Genomic DNA, 16,960 nt, shown 5'->3' with positions numbered 1-16,960 from the left:
AGATATTGTTTTCCTTTTTTAATTTATTTTATATTGAGGTAATCTTTTTCTGCTTCATATTTTCTCATAAAAATATATATATAACTATAAACTTTACAAGAAAACTATCAATTTAATTGAACTTTTAAGCATCGAGTCGTCCATTAATTTTCACTCAAACCATATTAATTCAACGTATATATTTAATTTTTTTGTATTTTTTTATATTATGATAAACTCGCTTTAATTTTGATACTTTTTATCTACGAAAAAGAAGACGGCTACTGGATCGTATTACATATCTCGCTTTAAATTTGCTTTAATTTTTAAACTTTATAATTTTTTTCTTAATTTTGATATTTATTATCTATAGTCTATTTTGATTAAAATTGCTTATTGATGTTTTCTAATTAATTTATATTTGTTAATTGAATAGATGGATCAATCTCCTAACCAACTGGAAGAAAATATGGAAAATCAAGTTTTGAATGGTGCAAATGAAAGCAATCAACTTCTTAATTTGAAGTTTGAAAATTGTGATGATTTGCTTTGTGTCGTTCGTGATGACTTGCTTCGTGTCGTTCATGTCGTTTGAGAATTTGTGGAATATTTTATCAATTTAAGTTTAACGCAAACAATTTATTAATTTTAGCATGATTGATGTAATTTTTTATTGTAGTGTTTTGTTGTACTTTTAATTTATTATTTTAATCATAAGTTGAATGCTAAAATTAATTATGACAATTTAAATTTAATATGTTTTTCATGTAAGTAATCATGTCATTTTTTAGTGATTTTTGCACAAACAATGGATAAAATATTAAGTGACAAAACAATTTTTTTTATAGTAGATCATTAAAAAACTGTGAAGTTATTAAAAAAAAAAAATCAATATATACAATATGATAGATCTTAATAATATAATACAACCATTCACTATTGTAGTTTTCTTAAAAAAATCTTAAAGATTCAATTAATGAAAATGAATATAGAGTATTTATTATGTTAATCTGACTTCCAAGGAAATAAATCATATAATAACATATGACAAAGATATAGATTTTGAACAAAATAACTTATTTTATAAAATATAATTTTTTAGAAAAAAAAGTTATGTGACAATAGAGAGAGAATCAGTTTTTAATTAATGGAAATACTTAATAAAGGATAAAAATGTCTTTATCGTAATATATTTTGATTATGTTGTGTTAATAAAATTTTTGGTTGTTTTAATATCATCACCCCGACTTGTCTCCCTCTTATCACCCCATTAGGTAATCAACAGCTCAACTTAACATATAAAAAAAAAAAAATTAAATCTAGTTACCTACCCCTTTATAAACCCCTCCGTACCTCTGGTTCAAGTGGAATCAAATCCACCGCACACTATCGGGAACAACAAACCATGGGAGGAAAAGATACAGAGGAGAAGAAAGAGGAGAGCAATGGAGTTGAGAAAGAGGAGAGCAAAGGAGCCGAGGGGAAGGTGTCCATATTCAAAATGTTCCAGTTCGCCGATAGCTATGATGTGCTGCTGATGGTGGTGGGGTCCATCGCAGCGCTGGCTAATGGCATCTCTCAGCCCATGATGACCTTCATTTTTGGCCAGATAATCGATGCTTTCGGTGGCGCCTCCTCGAGCGACGTTCTCCATCGAGTTAACTCGGTATGTTCCTTGTATGACTCTGCGTTATTCGATTATTTTCTTTTTCAAACTTTTTTTTTTTTAATTTTAAAAACGGTGCGTATTCAATCCTGATTTTTAAGATAACAATCGTCTCTTGTATTTTACTACTAAGATGTTCTAGTTGAGTCGATCTTTTAGTGATCAACTGAGAGCTGTATGCCTGTATCTATTGATGAAGATGTAAGTTTGTAATATCTCGCGCGCCTCTAGATGTTTGAGTTGACAAAAATGGTGCCGCTTTGGAAAGAAGACAAGTAGCGGCCGATGTTTGCCAAAGCAACCCTGTAACTTTAGTTAATTATATATATTATATTTCCACATGGAGATCGGTGCGGAGCGACGCTGCCCACGTTGCCTGCCGGTCTTGCGAGTCCCGAATCTCTGTTTCATGATTCTTTGGAGCAGGTTATGTTTTAAATCACTGATCAGGGGGCCCCGCAAAAGTTTGAATTTGCCTGGTTTATAAGTTATAACTCCACGGGATGGCGGTGACTTGCAACATTGACTGTATCAGAAAATCTGATGTAGTGAATCCAGCGGCCAGCCTTATTCTGGTGTAATGGGCTTGGAGTGCGGGTACCAGAAGACAATGTACACAGATATCTACAAAGAATACACCACAAGAAATTCTGATGAAGTTTTTTTTTTTTAAAGCCCTTCTTATTTTTGTTGTTTTCTAACTGTCCTTGGGACTTTTCAAATTGACATATAGCAAGGTAAAGATGCTTGCTTACTAATATTGAATTCGTAGGAGAAGATTATAAGCAATCAACAGTTAAATTAATTATAGTCTTTTCTTTTGGATCGGTACGGTACTACGGTGGACTTGAGCATTTTGTCAGTACTAGTTTCCTGTAAATTAATAAATAATCAGTTATATTATACATGTTATATATTTTTTGATTTCGTCATCAGTGACGCTTTGAAATTAAACTAGATACCCTTTAGAAATTTTGATGATTAGCTGTTCGTGGGCTACATTGGGAATGTGAAATTATTTATTATCCCTATAAAGAAGTCAGCTATTTGACAAAGTTTGTGGTTTAAAGAGCTTGATCAATTTTAAGCCGTCTAGTTGTCAACCTGGTTGATTCTGGAGAATCGTTTCAAACAAAATTAAGTATGCGCATATGAATCTTGTATCCGACGAATTTGACTCAAGTCACATGCATAAACATTTCTCATACAGCTGTTTAATTATAATGTGATTAAGTACATAAAAAAAAATAAAACCTACTTTTATTTTGTTGTGAAGGAGGGTATTTTTGGTTGAAACTGATATTAATAATTTATTATGCAGGTAGTGTTGAACTTTGTCTATTTAGCTATTGGAACTGGTATAGCGGCAACTCTCCGTAAGTATTATTGTATAACATCAGATATATCATTGTTTTATATTACTTGATATGTATTGCGGGAAGATATTCAGTACTGCATCTATGAAAAATTGAAAAGGAAACAAAACACCACATGTAACTCTGAAAGGATAGATAATTTCACCAAAAACAGGAAAAAAAGAAAGGCTAGATACATAAATACCTGTTATATACCTTCTTAAATATGGACCATATCCGATAATCCGATAATACACAAGCTTTTAAGTTGCAAAATGTGTTCAAGCTGCCACTTGGTTATTCTGTTATCTGTTATATAGCTTGTTAATTAATGATAGAAGGAATGTTATTGTTTGATAGAGGTTGCGTGTTGGACTATGACTGGAGAAAGACAAGCTACCCGAATTCGGGCTATGTACCTAAAATCAATACTGAGGCAAGATATTGCATATTTTGACAAGGAGATGACTACAGGCAAGATTACAGGTCGAATTTCATCTGACACAGTACTAATCCAAGATGCTATAGGTGAAAAGGTCAGATTTCTTTTCTCCTACTTGTTTTTTTTTTTTGGGTATGTGTTTTACTATAAATTCAATTAATCACAGATAATTCATGTTATCTAATTGTGGTATCATCAGGTATTAAGATTAGATAGGATGCAAATGAAGGGTTTGATGTACCAAGATAAATGTGGCGTGGAGAGATCACAGAGAAATTAAATTAACATTATCAACTGAAATAGTGAAATGATCGGGAGAAACTATTGAAAAAATTTGAAATTGATCAGTACTGAACCAAAATCCTACACCAGAATGTCTAATTTAATCCTTCCCAACAATAATTTTGTTGTGTCATACCATAGGATACCATACCTACATAGGTTATATGATACAGAGTCATAGCTCCGATACCAAATCATTTTCTTGGTAAAATAGAGAGGGTTTATATGTTCCTAAGCTTTCTATTTCTCTAATAATAAAATTTGTAGTTTTCTTACAACAAAAATATTTAGGTGGGAAAATGCCTACAACTAGTGGCAACATTTATAGGAGGATTTGTGGTTGCATTCATAAAGGGATGGCTTCTCTCTCTTGTTATGCTATCGAGTATTCCACCAGTAGTAATTGCTGGTGCACTTGCAACAATTGTGATATCTAAAGTCTCGAGCAAGGGACAAGCCAGTTATAGTGATGCTGGGAGCGTGGTTGAGCAGACTCTTAGTAATATGAAAACGGTGGGTACAAATCTTTTGATTTTTCTAAGAGCTGACTGGTAGTGCTAATGCAAAGAATAAGGCCTTGGCACCACTATGGAATGTTCATTGGTATTTCCATAACCTACCTGGCTAGTACCAACATAAAAGTGTCCACTTTACTTAATATTAGGCATCACTCGTAAAAACGTCCCAATATATATGGAGCAAAAATTCAGAAGCACTAAACAAATTTAAGATCCTAGAATCGACCTGAAGGCTGGTATAGTGTCAATATTGGGCTTCATCTGTGTCTCTGTGATGCTAATTACTCGAGGTCTGCTTTGTCTGATAAATTATTGTATTTCAACAAGTAACCTTAATATATTTCTGTACTCAGCAAGCAGGATACTGATTGCCCTGTTGTTCAATTAAGTTCTAAAAATGATTAAACCCTCGTCTGCAGAAAGAGTCGTACTTATACCCAATTTAGCCCCAAATACCATTTGGTTCAGAAATTAGGTCCCTAGTTGACCCAAAGTGGCCTACAATTATGCCTTTTATATCTGATCCAATAATATACTTCTATTTTTCTATTTCAAAAGGTTGCCTCGTTCAATGGAGAGAACAGAGCTGTCACACTCTACGACAAGCACATAAGTAAGGCCTACCAAGCCACTGCAAAAGAAGGTGCTGCTAACGGGTTTGGCATGGGATCTGTTTTCTTAATCTTCTTCGCTAGTTATGGTCTCGCCATATGGTATGGTGGTCAGCTCGTTATACACAAAGGATACAGTGGAGGCACAGTAATAAATGTTTTATTTGCAGTTATGACTGGTGCGATGTAAGTTTTGTTTTCCTTCTGTTATTTCTTTTTGAAGGTTTTTTTTTTTTTTTTTATTTATGTTATTTGTTTCTAAAGGTAAGATGTTGGAAACAAGATACTGCAAATCTTGTCCTTTTGTACTGACTTGCTTGCGATACCAGCCCTAGTACAAAACAGAGAGCAAGATGAAAATTTTCTATGGATAAAGCAAGCTAACCCAAAAAAATTACCTTCTAGGCTCATTGGTATGTAGCTGTGGTCCTCTGAAAAAAGTATGCCAGGAGCTATTTTAATATACTAACTGTAAAAAGAGAAAAAGATGAGTGTGCTGGATAAATCAACCAAACTCTCTAGTTTTCCATATACCTTCTGCAAACTTGAATTTAGCACCCTAAAAATCTCTCATTTTTTTGACATATGAATTAAGGTCTTTGGGCAATGCAGCTCCTTGTGTGACTGCTTTTGCTGAAGGCCAGACCGCAGCATATAGGATGTTTGAAACAATCAAGAGAAAGCCGGATATTGATTCATACGATGAAAGTGGTGTTACCTTGGAAAAAATGAAGGGTGATGTCGAGCTGAGAGATGTGTATTTTAGTTATCCTGCAAGACCCGAGCAGCTAATATTTAATGGATTCTCATTGAGAGTTGACAGCGGTATGTAGTGAGCTAAACATATTATGATCGGAAAAATCATTAGCCTAATGGAACAATCAGACTTATCAAATACTGGACCAAACAATTATGATATCAAAATTGAGTGTGTAGTAATGTTGAATGGTTGTCTTAAATAAATTCGGTGATACGAGGTGAACTTTTTTAATGTTGTTTCTCCTATAATCAGGATCCCAAGTGCTTAAATAATTTCACACCACTAGCCTAATAATAAAACCTGAACAGTTGTAGTTATGTACTATACTTATCCATACTGAACCAAGCAATTATAGTTCCAAAATTGAGTGTAGAAATGTTAAATTCTCCTTTTAAGGAAGTTTGATATTTTAGGTATAAATTTTTTAGATGCTGATTCTAATATAATTGGATGCCAAATTTTTTCTTTTTACATATCATATTATTTCTTAGCTCTTTTGCAAGTATTAATCAATGATACTGGGAAGGATCCCACGGAAAAATATTGATAATCTAATATGGAATTGGGGTTTGAATTTGTCACATAATAGGTACTACAATGGCTATAGTAGGAGAAAGTGGGAGTGGGAAATCCACAGTTATAAGTTTGGTAGAGAGATTCTATGACCCACAAGCAGGAGAGGTTCTAATAGATGGTGTTAATATAAAAACATTGAAGCTTGGCTGGATTAGAGGAAAAATTGGGCTTGTTAGCCAAGAGCCACTGTTGTTTATGACAACTATCAAGGAGAATATATTGTATGGCAAAGAGGGGGCCACGCTAGAAGAGGTCAGACAAGCTGTTGAGCTGGCAAATGCTGCCAATTTCATTGACAAATTGCCTGATGTAAGTAACTCAAAACTAATGATATGTTTTGCTTCTTTTTTTCTGTTAAATACTCAAGTTCCAATATTTGTACAGTACAAAACTTTTTAATAATATAACAAATCAAGTTTTAACAAAAATGTTTGGGTTGGTTTTGTAATTTTAAATTTGTTCTGCACAAATGGAGGTCATATTAGTCAAATATTCTACTTGTTCACTAAGATTAATTTAACACAGTCGAAACAGATAGTTTATAACATTTTCTTCTTAACATCCTATTGGTCAAATAAGTTTCCTGAGTTTTTTTTTTACTTAAAAAAAGTGTTAGGAGAGTTTTAAGATATTTAGATCTAGTTCTTCTGTTGGATTTACATAGAGAGCAAGAATGTCTCTAATTAATGACTGAAACTTCATTTTGGTATAAAAAAATGCTTACTGACCAGATGATAAATACTTCTTTATGTCAATGAAAAATGAAAATTATTAATTTACTCGTGCATAAATTTTCTGTCTCATCTCTTCCATTACTCATTACAATCAATATGTTTATATTAATCCTGTACAGGGGCTAGATACTATGGTTGGTCAGCGTGGGGCTCAACTTTCAGGGGGTCAGAAGCAGAGGATTGCAATTGCAAGAGCTATCTTGAAAAACCCTAAGATCTTATTGCTTGATGAAGCCACAAGTGCATTGGATGTCGAGTCAGAGAGAGTTGTGCAAGAGGCATTAAACAGAATAATGGTAGAGAGAACCACTCTTGTTGTGGCGCACCGTCTAAGCATCGTGAGAAATGCTGATTGCATCTCGGTCGTGCACGAGGGTAAAATTGTAGAACAAGGTGAATAAAATCTAATTCTTTTCCATAACTTCAATATTTTCTCTTTTCTTCTGGCAACACCTCCATTTTCTTATAACTACGAGTGCTACTAGGAGGTTTCCAAATTTTCTGCCTTGTTGAAGTGCAAACTAATGTTTACTATAAACCATGCTATTTGAAAAAAAAAGAAAAAAAAAAGCAGTGTTTTAAAATGTCACCTCATGGATGCATGTACACGTAATAACTTGAGAAAAATTTGATATACTTTCCCAATGTGCAGGTATCAATATTTGGTTGCATACAATTTATGCGTCTACATATGTGGTCCGGTTATGCGCTATAAGGCTGCAATTTTTGTTTTCTAATTATCATAGATTTAGTTGGAAATGATACCTTTAAATTTGATTTCTGTTAGGCACAAACCATGGAGGTAGTATTGTACAAGATTCAACATTATTATGTCAATTTTGATATTGGTATACAAGATTGAAGATAATTAGCATCCTTTCCCTTAAATTTTTAATTGCGCAGGTCCCCATGATGAGTTGATAAAGGACCCAGATGGTGCTTACACCCAATTAATTCGCCTCCAAGAAGCTAGTCATGAGGGCAAAGATCATCATCATGTGTCTACAAGCAAATCATATAGCCATAGCGCATCTATGAAACGCTCTCTGAGCCGTGGCTCATCAGGAGGGAGCAGCAAACACCACTCCTTCCACCTTCCCTTCGCCCCTCCCGGCCTAACACCAGATGATGAAAATGCTGATGAAGGTGATGGTGACAAAAGTGCCACTAAAAAGGCACCTATTGGTCGACTGGTGAGTTTGAATAAGCCAGAATTTCCTGTTTTAATCATGGGCTCATTATCAGCTGCAGCACATGGTGTACTGTTCCCCATGTTTGGAGTGATCATAGCAAGTGCAATACAAGCATTTTTTGAACCACCACACAAATTGAGGAAGGACACGAGTTTTTGGGCATTAATGTGCTTGGTATTGGGAATTGGATCTATTATTACAATACCAGGGGAGTACTTCTTGTTTGGGGTGGCTGGAGGGAAGCTTGTTGAAAGGATCCGGAGCTTGTCTTTCCGGAACATAGTTCGCCAGGAGGTTAGCTGGTTTGACAATCCTAGTAACTCTAGGTCAGTAAACTAATCAATTTTGATGCTATTTCAGAGTTTGTTGTTGTTACAGAGAGAAATTTTGTTGTAATTAAAATCCAATTCATTTTGTTATCTATATTCTTAGTGGGAAAATTGGTGCGAGGCTTTCGATGGATGCTTTGAATGTTCGCCGACTTGTAGGAGACACCTTGGCATTAATTGTTCAGACCTTGGCTACTCTGATTTGTGGATTTGTGGTGGCAATGGTTGCAAACTGGCAGCTTGCTCTCATAATAACGGTTGTAATTCCATTGGTGGGTCTTCAGGGTTATGCACAAGTGAAATTTCTCAAGGGATTTAGCGCTGATGCTAAGGTTAGATCAACATTACATTTCAGAAGTTCGTAACTTTAGATCCACATATTTGACACAATTGTGAATGGGGGTATAAATGATTTATTTTTTGGTAATTAATGTCACTTCCTGGGATGACTAGGACTATGAGGCCTAAGGTTAATTGACTTTCCAAATAAAAATGTGGACTGTTAATAGGCATGTTCCACTATTAGGGCTTGATTTTTTAAGACTGAACAAGCAATATCTTAGTTATTCATGAACAAGAATTAGCAAGGAAGAAACCAAATTATAGTAAGCCTTTCAAATTAGTATATGGTTCAACACACTACACAATAACAAGAACAAAACACAGCAACCCAGAGAACATCATCCCCATGATTTATTACTTTGGTTACAGCTGATGTATGAAGAAGCAAGTCAAGTTGCAAGTGATGCAGTTGGCAGCATCCGTACTGTGGCATCATTCTGTGCTGAGAAACGTATAATAGAGACTTATAACCGCAAGTGTGCAGCCTCCATGAACCAAGGTGTGCGTACAGGCTGGGTTGGTGGCCTTGGTTTCGGTTTCTCTTTCTTGATGCTTTACCTAACCTATGCGCTCTGCTTTTATGTTGGAGCACAGTTCGTGGAAAAGGACAAGGCGACATTCGTTGAAGTCTTTAAGGTAATAATTGCTTATGGGTTACCACTTACCACTCATGTCGTCATAAACTTAATATTGCCAGTAATGCATTTACTGTTGATCCCGGTGGTACCTGCATATTTCCAGTAATTTTCATGCATGCCAGTAGTTAGAGCTAGAGCCTTGTTAGAAGGATTAACTTACTTCATAATGGTGCTCTTAAGACTGTTTTTTCAACAAATTTAACCACATAATGAAATGAAAAAAAGAAGAAAGATTGCCACGGGTCGGGCAGCAGTGGTAAGGTATATGCGATATTTAGTTGCAATCGGTGTTTCCTTGTAACATACTATTTTCAAATTCTTGACGTAATATATATATATATATATATATATTTTTTTTTTTTTTTTGATTTAACAACATTTCTGCACCTTAGATATATCTATGACAGTGGAGGGAAGTTTTGTAGTGTTTTAACATTCTTTTAATTGGGCAATTTGTCAGGTCTTCTTCACACTAGTTTTGGCAACTATTGGTATATCACAAACAAGTGCACTAGGCTCAGATTCAGCAAAGGCACGGGACTCTACCATCTCTATATTTGAAATAGTTGACCGGAAGTCAAAGATTGACCCTGGTAGTGAAGAAGGAGAAGTGCTAGAAAATGTAAGGGGGGATATAGAGCTGCGCCACATCAGCTTTAGGTATCCTACTCGGCCTGATGTACCAATTTTCACTAACTTGTCTTTGAGCATCCCCTCGGGCAAGGTACGCATGTTATGCTTCACTACATACAATTTTAAATGGAGGCCCAAATTAATTTGTATGGAGTAGAACTAGGGTGGTCTAAGTTCACCAACCCTCTTTGTAAATCCAACTCTAAAACCTATCGGATTGACTTCAAATGATGAATTTGAACAGTTGAAACCCGTCTACCTAACGAGTGATGTATCTATGTGCAAAATTTTAAATTTTCAAATTAATTTTGTAGAGTCAAGTGGTCAAAAAATCGTTAAAAAATGAATGCATTAAGATTAATTTATAAACCTTCTAATTTTGACCGCTTGATTTTATACTAAATTAATTCAAACGTTAAAATTTTTTGCATGCAGGTGTATCACTCGTAAGGTAGATAGATTTCAACTGTTCGAATTCGTCATTTGAAGTAAATCCAATAGGTTTTAGAGTTGAGTTCACAAAGAGAATTGGTAAAGTAAGGAACACCCTAGTTCTACTAAATTTGTATATATCTAACAATCTCTTGCTTATAATCTAGATATTATAGATAGTATGAAAAGTCTGGTCTTTTACGTACCGAGATTGTGTCAATTAAAGATCTCCAAAATCCCAACACTGAAAATTTCCAGCTTTGGTCACCTATTATATATGTGCCTCTAAAGTGAATAAAAAGTTTTTATATACTATATAATAAATCTGTTAGTATATTTGTAATCTAATAAGGCCTTTGCTTCCCTTTTTGAAGACTATTGCTCTAGTTGGAGAGAGCGGTAGTGGGAAATCAACGGTAATCGCACTCCTCGAACGATTCTATGACCCTGACAGTGGTACTATCTTACTAGATGGAACTGAAATCACCAGGCTCAATGTTAGCTGGCTTAGAAAACAAATGGGACTTGTTAGCCAAGAGCCGGTTCTGTTTGATGACACGATACGTGCCAACATATCATATGGGAAAGAAGGGGAAGTCACTGAAGAAGAACTAATTGAAGTTGCCAAAGCATCCAATGCCCACCAATTTATTTCCAGTCTTCCTCAAGGGTTTGACACATATGTAGGGGAGAGAGGGATACAACTATCAGGTGGCCAGAAGCAGCGTGTAGCCATAGCTAGAGCTATATTGAAAAACCCTAAGATTTTGTTACTGGACGAAGCAACAAGCGCACTAGATGCTGAGTCAGAGCATGTGGTTCAGGAGGCATTGGATAGGGTCATGGTCGGCCGTACTACTATTGTGGTTGCACACCGGTTGTCAACTATCAAAGGTGCAGATATGATTGCCGTAGTAAAGAATGGAGAAATTGTAGAGAAAGGAAGGCACGAGACACTGCTGAGGATAAAAGACGGTGTTTACGCCTCCCTCGTAGAGCTGCGATCCAATTAATAATACAGCATATAGCAAAATCTGTATATTTTTGTTGGTAAAAAGTAATTAATTTTTTCCTATATATTGTTTATCGATTTTGGTAGTCAAAGCTAAAACTGCTGCCATTGATTGATAACTATCAAGCACATGCCGGCAGTTTCATATATATGTATGTATTTATTTTGCATTTCAATTCAGTTCTATGACTTGATTTCTAAATTCCCATTCATTTTCACGGTGTCTTTTTCGTTACAAATGTTTGTTGATCTTGTCACCTTTGATTGATCAAAGAAAGTATTTAGTTGGGCTTGATTTATATAAAATGTTGCCGATTATGATGCACGTATTTGATGGATAGACTTGTTGAGCTTCTGGTGATGATCACATTGAAAATTTGAAACATGGAATTTGTGAGAAATAATGCAAGATTGGTAATCATTTTTTGCACACTATTGAAAAAAACTCGGCAGTTATGCAAAATTGGTGAGATATCTACGATGAGGAAAACTGTGAAAAGTTTTCTGCTACATAACATCTGAACCTAAACCAAAAAAGGCATTTTCTTTATTAATCACTTCAATGGAAATGAAATCAGTGTAGTCTCGTGTTAATAAGGCTTGTTAAAGGAGAACTGAGATAGCTTTCCTCATTAACATTTCATCAAACAGGTTGAGGGCAAATATATTATATTGATTGATCAACAGCATAGTGTCTTCTCACAAATGATCAGTAGGAACAGAGGAAGGTGCCTTTTATTTTCTTTGCGCTAAATTGCTAATTTTTTTTTGTATCTTCTAGAGTTCTTCTCTAAATAAATTAAAAAGAAGAAGAAGATGAAGCATTACCAAATTAAACAGACTAACCGAGAATGATCGTGCTATTTCATTTTCTACATGCATCATGATTGTATGATCGGACGGTCTGGAAGCTCCTGATTCCATCAAAAAATTGTGCGCATCTGTCGGACTCTTTGACGTTCATCTGGGCCGTTAATTGTATCCATAAGATGAGATAAGAGGCCAGCGGCCAACCTTCAAAAGGATTATTCGACAATAGTAATTTGGTTGATATATAGGAAGGCATGACATACTCATTGCTGTGCGTTAGTTATATGTAGTTCTCTCTGGAACTGTAGCTGTTTTATATCTAAAAAACAAAAAATGATTTGGCACTCGCTATGCGATTAGCTCTATCTAGAACAGTAACTGTTTAAGTTCGCGTTGGATTCAGAATTTCAGATCCAGTAGGATACTACTATGTAGAATAAGAGATCTGCACCGTCCGTTTTAACCTGCCGAATCTGATATAACCTGATACGAATCTTAAAGATTCCCCTGGAATTATGTACAATGATGCGGCAGCCTAGGGCCCGTTCGACAGTCTTCCATTCCCACAGGAATTGGTTGTAATTTGTACTAATTCCCAGTCTCCATTCCCACATAAATTGGTTGGAATTTGTACTAATTCCCATTTAAATTTCTAAAGTTGTTTAGCTGTACTGGATTTTTTCCATCATTCCCATTTTATTTCCTACGCTAATTCCTATATCAGTGTAAATTTATAGGAACAAAAAACGAATTCCTATATCAGTGTAAATTTGTAGGAGGAGCTCTGAGTGCATTTGTCTTTTCCCATTTCTCTCTCTCCACTGTCTTTTTTTTCATTTACAATTCTCTCTCGCTCATTTACATCACAATTATTTTTTTTTTGAAAAACCTGGCAGCAGCTGCCATGTATTACATTATCCGAAAATTACCACCTACAATGTATACTGATTAACAACAGCCACATCTACTTAACCAAGAATTAAAAGGAAATTAAAAAGGAAAACAAATTTAAACATCCCCATGTTATTTGCTTAACTGCAGTCAATCTACATGCTATTTGCTTAACAGTACTTAATCCACATCTTCATTTCCTGCCAAGCCCTGTAGGCGATAGATTCAGGCCTTGTTGCCATCCCCCTAAAAATTATCTCATTTCTACCTTTCCATATATTCCACGCCGTGCATATAAATCGAACCGACCATTCTTTATGAGACATACCCCCTTGCGAATGTACCATTTCCCATGAATTTTCCAGTACTTCATGTACCGAACCTGCACATTTATATATGGTTCTCCCAAGCAAAGAGGAGATTTTGAACCAAACATGCACTGTCTGATAAAGGATATATAACATCGAAGTGTCTGATAAAGGATATATAAGCACCGTCTCTTCTTCATAATTTTTGATTGTGGGACTAAAAACCAAAACTAACCCGGACACAAAATACACGTGGACAGTCGGACATCATCAAATATTTCCTATTGGTACTTTATCACGTGAATCTTTTCTTAACTCTTATTTTTTTTTTACTAATTTACGAACAATCACCCAACTTTTGATTTATTTTTATATTAGTTTAATATACTTTATTCATTTTTCTCCCTTTTTGTCATTTTATGCGGACATTAAAAATTTAATCATGATGCTAAACTAAGTAATAAGAACTAAGAAGAAACCATTTATCATACTCATTAAATACACCTTACTTAATTATAAAAAATATATTTGTATTTTATAAAATAATAATTATTGATATGTTATATTTCCTTTATTTAATTAATTATATGCAATAATTTTATTAATTAGAATAATTGTATAATATCAAACATTTTAAAAAGAAAAATGTGATTTATTTTCATCTAAAAGATACAAGATATTTTAACAATTTCATTCAACTCATTAATAAATGCAATAACTAAAAGTTCAGTTTATAAATACAGAATTAGATTATATCCATCTCACTAAATATAATTTATTTAATTATAAAAATAAATACTTATATTTTATGAAAAAATAATTTTTATATACTTATTATTTAATCTACTTTATATACTTATAATTTTTATTAATAAGTATAATTGTATAATATCAAGCATTTTGGAATATAAAATAGAATTTCCTATAACTAATCCCACGATACAACCGAACACTCATTTGATTACATTTCTATGATTAATCCCATGCTTAATTCTATTGATGGGTTTTCATTTTTTTAAAAGTGGATTCCCATCCCCATTAAATTTCACTCCGTGTAATCCTGTGACAAAGGAACACGCCCTAAAGGATATGCTTCCAGTTAACGTTGGCATTGGCGTTGGGCCGTTGGCGACGTGACATTAGTGTTACCTGCTATACGCTTTTATTTGTGAAAGTACTGGTGTCACGTTCCACTGTTTCTTTTCTCTTCCAAATTCCACTGTTACAATGTGACACTGGACTACTGGAGTCTCTTTCTGTAATTATGAAACTCAAATAATCAAATTTAGAGTTGGCAGGTTGAATCATCATGTTATAGTTATTTCTTGACAAAATTGATTTTTTTTAAATAAATATTTGAGGTCAAATCACCAAATTAATTATTCATTAAGAATTTTTTTATTTAAGGTTAAACTTGCAACCTCTCATATGGAAAACTATTTTGTATCCACCATATTACAAGAATTTTAAAAATAATTTTAAAAGTATTAGATTTTGGCTCTTGTCATACTCTGGAAAAATAAACCCCCTACTCTGAACTCATAATTTTGCAACAACCCACAGTCCACGATTTGTATTTTTTTAATTTTTTTTTCCTTTTCTGTGCGCAACCCATAGTCATTAGCGACATCTCAAGATTTAGAGAGAGGGATTTGTGCACTAATTGATATTCAAATTGATTTTTGTGCGCATTCCAAAATTGTAGCACAAAAACATAAAGCAAATAAGAAAATAAAAATAAAATCAATTACGCATATAGTCTAAATTAGTGACATATCGCTCCTCAGAGAAACAAAAATGCAATTACGCAAAAAAAAAAACCCACCCTCAATGAGACATAATACTTTTTGTAATATGTAAAAGGATACAAAAAAACACTCATTTGAACTATCTAATATCTAGTGTTTTTATGTACAAGAATTCTATTTTGTTATTATGTTTTATCTAATAAATTTGAATTTAATTAATTATATAAATTTGATTCGATAATTTGTTGTCTTCCTTGTGCTTCCGCCGCAAAGGCTGTTTGGAAATGTCTTGTCCATAAGTTTAATACTTGGATTCAAATATATCCAGTGATCAGGTTTAGCTTTTGGTCTTAAATTTAGTCTTGAGTTGTGAATTCATCCGAGTTATGGACAATAACTTCTTTAAGAAAAATAGGGATGCTACAAGTAGTCGGCGCATATATTGATTTCCATATCGTGCATGTACCAATCCAAATGAGGTATGCCATTCGTATTTTTGTTGTTTTATATAAATTTATATAAAATTTATATTTAACAAAAAATTATAAAAATTTGAGCTTAATTAATTGAATAGAGTCGTAATCCAGACTATCCAGTCCATTTTTTGCATGGTGGATATCTAAAAATGATGTCTAGCTAGCATATTAATCTAAAAATGTTCCAATAAATTTAGGTGGTTTTTGAATGCATCAGAATTTTCGGCGTCATCCTTTAAACTTCAATAAATTAACGGTAAATGTACTTCACAATTCAATCAACACCAAATTTAGTTACAACTTGTGCATGCAAAAAAACAATAACCGGAGAATTAAGTATTCATATATATGAGTAGAACCAAGTTTATTTGTGAATTCAACTCTAAAATCTAAAAGATTGGTTTCAAATAACGAATCCAAACTTTTAAAATTCCTGTACTTTATGAGTGATGTGTCTTTATGTAATTTTTTTTAAAATTTTAAATAATTTCGTATAGAGTCAAGTGATCAAAAGATGTCCAAAAAATGAATGCATTAAAATTAATTTAAAAACCATCTAATTTTAATTTACATTTTTTAAATTATAATTTTTACGTTAAGTTTTCACAGTTTGCTAATTTTACATTGTTGTAAATTTATAGTTTATACTTTTTATTTTCACAGTTTACGTTTACAATTTTACAGTATTGAAAATTGACATTTTTTTATTTTTATTTAATGTGCTAATTTTACAATTATGTAATTTTATATTTTTTACCTTTTGATTTCAAAGTTTAACTTGATATTTGATATTTTTACAGTATTAAAAATTGTTATTTTTGAACATTTTATTTTATCGTTTTCATTTGTCCATTTTGCATGTCTGTAATTTTATAGTTTGTACATATTATTTTTATAGTTATAGTACTCAATTTTACAGTATTCGCGCAAGTCCAAATAAAATGTAATTTTGTTTTTTTATCATATTTTTTTGTCAGAATAACCGCTAATAACTAACATTAACTGCCAATAACTTCATATAATTGTAATTTTTGAAAGTACAGTCCGAAAGTCTATTTTTTTTGTCCTATTGTGCAAGTTGCAATCTTTTTCTAACTATCTTGAGACCACTTCAAATAATTGCTGGATGTTGTATGATTAACTGATATATTGTATACTTATACAACATGTAGAAGTAATTTTACAGTATTTGCGCAAGTCAATTCTGTGGACAATTAGATGCTTC

General features: G+C 33.4%; 1 protein-coding gene across 1 annotated transcript; it reads left to right on the top strand.

Annotated features, from left to right (window-relative positions):
- Positions 1-1,231: 1,231 nt before the first annotated feature.
- LOC144558959 (ABC transporter B family member 4-like) lies at positions 1,232-11,741 on the top strand. Its single transcript, XM_078307840.1, has 13 exons — positions 1,232-1,645; positions 2,967-3,021; positions 3,361-3,536; positions 4,016-4,237; positions 4,801-5,039; positions 5,449-5,678; positions 6,203-6,498; positions 7,043-7,316; positions 7,827-8,442; positions 8,549-8,777; positions 9,157-9,423; positions 9,886-10,149; positions 10,865-11,741. Exons 1-13 carry the CDS (start codon positions 1,385-1,387, stop codon positions 11,501-11,503), a joined length of 3,768 nt encoding a protein of 1,255 aa, XP_078163966.1. The 5' UTR covers positions 1,232-1,384; the 3' UTR covers positions 11,504-11,741.
- Positions 11,742-16,960: the final 5,219 nt, after the last annotated feature.

Source organism: Carex rostrata, chromosome 9 (assembly GCF_964058835.1).
Source record: "Carex rostrata chromosome 9, lpCarRost1.2, whole genome shotgun sequence".
Classification (NCBI taxonomy): domain Eukaryota; kingdom Viridiplantae; phylum Streptophyta; class Magnoliopsida; order Poales; family Cyperaceae; genus Carex; species Carex rostrata.
This window is presented reverse-complemented; position numbering and strand designations above follow the sequence as displayed.

Bases quoted from the DNA above. Each gene is read 5' to 3' on its own strand.
- LOC144558959 (XM_078307840.1), top strand. From the start codon at position 1,385: ATGGGAGGAAAAGATACAGAGGAGAAGAAAGAGGAGAGCAATGGAGTT. The intron at 6,499-7,042 runs GTAAGTAACTCA...AATCCTGTACAG, and splicing joins TCATTGACAAATTGCCTGAT to GGGCTAGATACTATGGTTGG. The intron at 7,317-7,826 runs GTGAATAAAATC...TTAATTGCGCAG, and splicing joins GGGTAAAATTGTAGAACAAG to GTCCCCATGATGAGTTGATA.